The sequence below is a fragment of the Puccinia triticina genome, chromosome 2A, assembly GCF_026914185.1.
Source record: "Puccinia triticina chromosome 2A, complete sequence".
Classification (NCBI taxonomy): Eukaryota; Fungi; Basidiomycota; class Pucciniomycetes; order Pucciniales; family Pucciniaceae; genus Puccinia; species Puccinia triticina.
The window spans coordinates 3,979,030-3,986,772 of NC_070559.1; the positions used below are offsets into that span (position 1 = coordinate 3,979,030).

At 62.8% G+C, this 7,743-nt stretch overlaps 1 protein-coding gene across 1 annotated transcript; it reads left to right on the forward strand.

Moving 5' to 3' along the window:
• Positions 1-228: 228 nt before the first annotated feature.
• PtA15_2A401 (uncharacterized protein) lies at positions 229-6,370 on the forward strand (the record flags this gene model as incomplete). The annotated part of the gene is made up of 13 exons (XM_053166420.1): positions 229-446; positions 514-546; positions 683-1,150; positions 1,218-1,797; positions 2,441-2,477; positions 2,542-3,053; positions 3,128-3,654; positions 3,802-4,062; positions 4,618-5,056; positions 5,159-5,291; positions 5,670-5,912; positions 6,062-6,213; positions 6,305-6,370. The coding sequence occupies 13 exons, from the start codon at positions 229-231 to the stop codon at positions 6,368-6,370; spliced, it is 3,669 nt and encodes a 1,222-aa protein (XP_053017643.1).
• Between the last annotated feature and the right edge of the window lie 1,373 nt (positions 6,371-7,743).

Consider the following 7,743-nt stretch of genomic DNA (forward strand, 5'->3'; position numbering starts at 1 on the left):
AATATTCAGGACAAAGGACAATGTTTTTCCAAGCCTGTAGTTCATTGCTTCTATGTTTTCATGAGGTTTGGGTAGAGAGCCATCTAGCGCGCTCTACATGCTGATCTGCTGGGCCCGGGCCCGTCCGCGGCGCGGCAGGCTGTCACAGTCCTGTCACCCACTGCGCCCCCCACCGGCCGCCTCCTCCGCCGGGGTCGGCCCACGCACAACCACCGGGCACTTCGACAAATGACCGCCGACGAGCAGCCGCCCCGAGCGGGGACGATCACGGCGCCCGACCTGGCCCTCCTGCGCCGCCTGGCCCTCGGCCCCGGCGGGTTCTCCCAGCCGGCAGCCCTCCTCGCCCGGCTCCGACAGCTCCTCGCCGACTCGCCCCAGCTCGAGCCGCCGTCCACGACCCTGCTCGAGGCGCTCGACCCCGCCGTCTGCCATCGCAAGCTGCTCTGGTCTGTCCGTCTCCTCTCCTCTCTCACACGCTCGGAATCGATGGCTGATGCTTGGCCGGGCGTGCAGGTCGCTCGTGCTCGGCGTCCCTCTCCATGCGTCGTGAGCCGCCCCCTGCTCCTCCCTCTGTAGATCCGAACATATAGGTCCATCAGGAAACCCCGCCCAGGGGCCCCGATGAGCCCTGCACAGCCCGGCGCTTACCGCCCAGCCTTTCCTCTTTTTCTGATGGGAGCAGCAGGAAGAAGGAGGAAGAAGAGGCCGCCGGGGAGACGACGGCGGAGGCGCATCGCGATGAGCGGCAGGTCGAGCTGGACATCAACCGCTCCTTCGTGTACTATCCCCAACGTGAGCACCCGCCGGGCTTCCTGATCGACGCTGTTATCGAGCTGAGGACGACCGGGCAAGGGTTTGCAGATATCTCGGCGCCCGTGAAGCAGGAGCTGCGCGCCACGCTGAGCCGGGTCATCGTCACGATCCTGCGCCGGTTCCCGAAGCTGAACTACTTCCAGGGCTACCACGACATCGTCTCGATCTTCCTGCTCAACTTCCTCGCCCTGGACCCCGACCAGGCGAGCGGCGCTCTGGACGGGCCGGCGCGAGATGAGGACCTGTGGCTGTTGGAGGAAACCGTGCAGAAGTTCACCCTGCACCGGATCCGGGACAGCTTGACGAGCGACCTCTCGCCGATCATGGGCTATCTAAGGTCCGCCCTCTCTCCCCTTGTGGTGGCAAGCGGAGTGTTGCTGATGAGGGAGTGTATGTTGGGACAGATACACGCAGGTGCTGCTAGAGCAGGAGGACCCGGGGCTCGCGGCGCTGATCTCGCAGAGCTCGAGTCTGCCGCTGTTCTCGCTGTCGTGGATCCTGACGCTGACGGCGCACGACCTGCGGAGCCTGGGGGTGGTCTCGCGGGTGTTCGACTTCCTGCTGTGCCACCCGCCGGTGATGATCTGCTACCTGGCCTGTGCGATCTGTCTCAGCAAGACGGCCGAGGTGGCCGGGCTGGTCCGGGAGGCCGAGGCCGAGGGCGGCCCCGTCGACCTCGACCTCGTCCACCTGCGCATGGCCGCCTTGCCCCCGTTGACGATGGACGACGGCGACGATGGGCCGGGAAAGGAAGAGGCGGACGAGCGAGCGTCGGCGGACGTGGATGGCCCCGCCGAGGAGCCACGGGCCGGGGAGCAGGAGGACCGGGGCCTGCCGGTGGACGCGCTGCTCCGGTCGACCCTGGCGCTGTACGGGCGGCACCGGCCGGGCGAGGCGCGGCTCAAGCTGGCGACGATCATGGGGCCGATGAGCTGCATCCACACCTGGCCGGCGTCGCAGACGGGGCGGCTGACGGATGCCGAGGCGCACGCCATCCTCGGCCTGCCGCTCGCCCAGATCGTCCGGCCGGCCGCGCCGCGCCGGAGCCGCGGCCGGGCGCGCACGACCCTCCGCCGGTCCCTCGCCGCCCTCCGGCGCCGCCTCGCCGCGCTCTTCTCCCCCCGCAGCCGGCCCCAGATCCTGCTCCTCTCCTCCTCCGTCCTCGTCGCCGTCCTCGCGCTCAGGCTCTGCACGCTGCCGGCTTCTGGCCCGGGCTCGCTCCTCTCCCGCCTCCTGTTCCCCAGACCGTCCTTTGTGGTCTTGCTGCAGGACAGGCTCTCAGCCTCGCTCTTCGTTGCCAAATAAAAAAAACATGCATAGCTTTCTATCCTTTGTTTCGATGTTCCTGTCTTTGTTTGTACGCATCCTCCATGGGCCATGTAATTGTTGCGATGGAGAACAAAGGTCGCCAGGGCGGGTGGTTGGGATGCACATGCATATTTATGTCCTGTATCGGCTGTTTTTGTTTTTGTTTGTGTTTTGCGGGTGGGAGAGTATGCAGACAAAGGGAGATGCCCATCCGCACACACCCCAGCCAACAACCACCATCCCACCCATGACCACCCAAACAGCCAACACCCCCACAAACAACAACAACAACAACAACAACAACAACAACAACAGCCAGCCCGGGAAACGAGGCCCAGGCGGGGAGAACGAACGCCGTGAGTACATACACAGTCCTGCTGGGCCCAGCCATGCAAACTCACGCGTTCCGACCAGATCCAGGCCCACCTCCCCGCGGAGCGAATCCCGTCCCAGATCCCACCAGCACCCTCTCCACTGGACCACCCCCACCCCCCGAGCCGGCCCAGCTGCGCTCGCCCTTCGAGCCCAAGGACGGCCAGCAGCTCGGCCCATCGCCGGCCGCCTCGCCCGATCTTCGCACGAACCGCCCATCGACTGCCCAGGGAAGAGCGGCCGACGACGAGCCGAGCGACATCAAGGAGAACCTGGCCTTCTGGTCCTCCAGGTCCGCCGCCTGGACCCCCAAGACCGCCGCAACCCCCGCCACCACCTTCGTCAAGCTCATCGCACGCGCAGACATCCTCGCCCTCCCCCCCATCGTCTCCATCGACTTCGTCCAGCGCTTCTTCGCCTACCATGTCGCCGCCGCCCTCGTCCGCCTCTTCCAGCACAACAACCATCCCCTCCCCGACTCGCTTCTCGCCCGCACTCGCAGACTCAAGCTCCGCCTGGACACGCCCTGGGAGACCTTGCAAGCCAACTTCCTCAAAGCTGTCCGTCCAAAACCCCCACCCCCTGCTGAATCCATCTGAGCCGACCCCATCTGACATGCTCTGTTTCCCAACAGCGTCAACTGTTTATCTCCAACAGAGAAGCCGGTCTGCCGCCCGACCCGAGTCTGCGCAGCTACGTCGTGCCGTTTGCGGACCTAGAGGAGATCCACCAGAAGGCGGCCAAGCTGCGCGAGCAGGCACGGCTGGAGGCGCAGGGCCACTTCGACCGTCTAGTTCCCGGCCGGCGCGGGCCTGCTCCCCCCCTCATCCCGCCCGCACTCCTGCCCTCGCCGGCGACGGACCCCAGTCGAGCCGATTCGGCTGCCCCGACCAGCCACGAGAGTCTGGATGGGCCTCCACCGACAATCCCCGCGCCTGCGCTCCCGGATGATGCTTCTGCCGAGCTTGGAGAGCCACAGCACGCGTCTGCTGGCCCGGCCGAGGCGTCGTCGGCAGATCAGACGCCGATCCCGCCGGTTGCGCCGGCCGCTCTCGAGCCTGCGCCCGCCCACCAGGCCCCGGATCGATCGCCGAGTGCTCCGGAGCTGGAGGACGCGGATCTGGCGGCCCTGGCGGGGCTGGTGGGTGGGACGAGTGCCAAGCCCGAGGACCCCACCGGCCCCGCTCGCCTCACCCATCCGCCCGCCTCGCCCGCCTCGCCGGGTGCGCCGGTGCATGCCCAGCCAAGGCCGGCCGCGGCGCCCGGCCCGGCCGCCTTCCTGGCCAATCCGCTCCCGTCCCCGCCCAGCTCGGCGACCCCGCTGGCGACGAGCGATCCCAGGAGGCCCAGCGACCCCGGCGGTAGTCTTCTTCCTGCAGGGCCCGCGCCTGCTGCCCCGCGCCTGGCCCTCGATGCACCCGCCCCGGAGACGCCCGCCGGCCCCTCCACTGCCGTCCCAGCCTCGTGCACTTTCACCCGCCGCGTCCTCCACAGACTCTCCATCCCCGGCCCCGCGCAGGCTTCCCCCCTCTCCCCCCTCCAGCAGCTCCAGTTGCTGGAGGCCCAACGGTTTCATCATCAGCAGCTTCCACACCAACAACAGCCGCTTCCACAACAGCAACATCAGCTTCCACAACAACACCAGCAGCTTCCACAACAACCACAGCCGCTTTCACAACAACCACAGCTTCCGCAACAACAACCACAACAACTCCAGCTTCAACAGCAGCAGCAGCAGCCACAACAACTCCAGCCTCAACAGCAGCAGCTTCCACCGCAGCAGCAACAACAGCAACTTCAGCTCCAAACGCCGTCGCAGCAACAGCTACTGCAACAACAATTGCAGCAGCAACAGCTGCAGCTACAGCAGCAGCTTCACCAGAAGCGCCAACAGCTTCAGCTTCACGTGCAGAATCACCAGCAACAGCAGCAGCCGAATCAACAGCAACAGCTACAACAGCTACAACTACAGCAGCAGCAGCAACAACAACACCACCACCAGCATCAACAACTACAGCTTCAACAGCAGCAGCAGCAGCAGCAGCAGCAGCAGCACCAACTGCAACTGCAACAGAGAGGAACCTATCAGGACCAACAGTCTCCGATCCAACATGGCTATCGCAGACAGTCTCTATCCGCAGAGATCAGTCCAAATCAAGAATCATTCCCGACTGCTGAGCTGCTTCGACGACCGATCCAGCCCTCTTACAGCGGCTCGCCCGTGGGCACGCTGACGACTCGAGCAGAGAACTATCCTCTAGTTAGCAGCAGCAGCACCTCGCCCGCCGTCCCGGGGGTGCATGGACCACCAGAGGAGACCGGGCCGCCTCCATTGACAGAGCTGCAGCTCCAAGCACGCCATTCGCAGGAGCTTGCGGCGCTCGAGCAACAATACTTCCGCTGCGTCAATCAGGTCGAGGGTCAGTTCAACGAGTACATCCGCGCCCAGCCCGACCCCCTCTTGCGCATCCGGGCCGCCCAGCTCCGGGAACAGAAACTCGTCGACGGCAAGGCTCGCTACGACCAGTTCATGATCAACACTGTCGCCAGACACCGCGCGGAGGTCCAGCTCAATCGTGCGCGGGTTCAGCAGCAGCAGCAGCATCGGTTCAGAGCCCCGGCCCGGCCCGGCCCTGGCCCTGCCACTCTCGCCCGGCTCCCTCAGTCCCCGTCCATTGCCCCCGTCCACATGCACCACCACCATCCTCTTCCGCCGCCCCCCAACGACCCTTCCCAGGCCCTTCCCAACGACGCCGAGCTGGAGATCGAGATCCTGAGCTCGACCGCGCCCTCGGACCGCAAGCGGACCTTCAGCCACTCATCCATGGCCCCTCGTCCCTCCTCCTCGCCCTCGCCCTCCGCCGCCTCCTCCATCTCCCCCGCCGCCTCCTTCCGCCACCTCCCCGTCGCCTTCCTCCCCTCCGCCACCGCCCCATCCGACCACACCAAACGCGCCCGCAAACAGGAGAATATGAGTATCCTCATGAGGGTCGGCAGGGCCATCGACTGGGGCTCCCCTGATCCCCCCCTCGCTTCCTCTTCTGCGACTGCCGCCGACACCCTCCTCAGCCACCAGCCTCGCGCCCTCCTGCCCCCGCCCCCATCGCCACTCACTCCCCACCCCGGCCCGCATCCCCTTCCGCCCCCGCCATCGGCGACTTCGGCTCGCCAAACAGAGCCCGGTGCCGAAGCCGGCACCAGTGGGGCTGGCGAGCCAGACGAAGAAGCATCGGGCACTGCCGTCCCCTCGTCGTCGGCGATCCCTGGGGAAGACATCGCAGCTCCTGGCCACGAAGACGAGGCTCCCGTCGCCGCCATCCCTCGCGCCCTCCTCCCCCCGCCCCAGCAGAAGGAGACGCCGCCGCAGGCCGATCATGGGCAGCCTCAAGAGGAGCCCCTTCTTCCCCCGTCCTACTCCGGCCCTGAGGCCGCCCCCATGCCCTCTGCCGCCATCGCGCCTCGGCCCCCCGCCCCGCTCCGCTCCCCGCACACCCTCGACCCGGCTGCTTCCGCTCTCAACCCCGCCGACCCTGGCCCGCCTTCGCTCACGCCCCTGTCGCCCGCCGAGGCCGCTATCCGCCCTCTCAGCCCCCCTCAACCGACCCGTCCCACACAACCGAGCCTCGCCACTCAACCGACCCGTCCCACACAACCGACCCGTCCCACCCAACCGAGCCTCCCCACCCAACCGACCCGCGCCGCCGCTGCGGCCCCTATGGAGTTCATCACCCTGCCGCTCCCTCCCCGCCTGCCCCCCTCCTCGGCCCGCCCGCATCCTCCCCCACGCCGTCCGCCTTCCCCTCCCCTCGAGCCGGATGCGCTGGACATGGAGGCCTACCTCGCCAAGTGGATCACCATCCCGCTTCCTCGTCGCTAAAACCTTCCCCCCCCCCCCCCCCCCTTTTCTTGGCTTGTACTCGTTTTTACCTATCGTCGCTATCTATCAGGCTCGTCGTCTTTGCCCCGTTTCTGCTTATATACTTGTATGGGCGTGTCCTTATCCGATGAGTTTCTGTTTGTTTATGACTCCCGAAAATCGCCACACTAACGCTACCGTCAATAGGAGTATGTTGCCCCGAAAAATGAAGATGAGCCCAGGATGGTGTGCTGTCCCTCTGAGAAGAGTGTCGAGCCCACAGGGCTGCTTGTTCAGAGGCGCAGGTGCGGGAGGATGTCTGGGAAGCTTAGCATCCATTGAGTACTTCTGATCCACACACACAAAGCACCTTGGTCCCTCCTAGGGTTGATCCTCAGGTCCACAGCGCAGTGTGCAGCTGTGAAAAAGTTGAGAGAAGTTATACACCCCCCCCCCCCCCATGTTTTTCTTACCAGGGATAAAGGGACTCCTGGCCGCGCTGAGATAGCAGGCAAGCGTCTCCTTCGCAGATGCTTGGCACCCTCTTTGAGAGGCTTGGTTAGGCTTGTCTCCACGCTTCTCAGGTTGGGGGTGCTGATCACCGGCTCCCCTGTTTCGCCCCTCTTTCCTCCCGCGCACTTGCAACAGTCTGAGAGCTTAAACTGAGAAGGTATAACACAAGCTGGGGGGGGGGGGGTCAGTCCGAGGTGCATTATGTATCTTTGTGGCATTTTTTGTGAAGGAGAAAGTTTAGAAAACTCATGGTACTAGGGTTTTAATAAACTTTGGTTTGTAAAAAGAAAGAATACAAGAAGAGATCTCCAATCTCAAGAAGAAGAAAATGGGCAAATTTGAAACCATAACTACATATCATCAATCAAGATCTTCACAAGTATTTTTCTTGACTGGCTTGATCCAGTTTGTCAACTCAGACCTTGCAAGAGCCCCAAGCCTTTGGAAATTTGTAGGCATTCTGAAATCAATTCGATCTTTCCATGGGACATTTTTGAATGATCTTTTTTTCTGATGTTTTGCATAATCATATTTGAACAGTCTTGTGCTCCTGTTGATCAGAAACTCAAAAAAACACATATCTGCCACAAAGAAATGATGATACTTCTTATAATTTCTATTTTTGTAGTAATATCCAAGTGTATTTGCTGCAATCTGCCCCAAAATCACATCATATTGCTGTAAAAATGAAACCATGCTCCCTCCCTTTGTAGAATGAACTTCAAACTTGTCTTCATTTTGTTCCAGAGTAAATATTTCCAACAACAGATCCACAATTTTTCCATGAATCATATCATGGGATGATGTCGTTTTTCCCAAATTTGCACCCAGATTTCTCTCTTCTTTCTTCTGGATGTCTGAAAATAAAGACAAGAAAAACA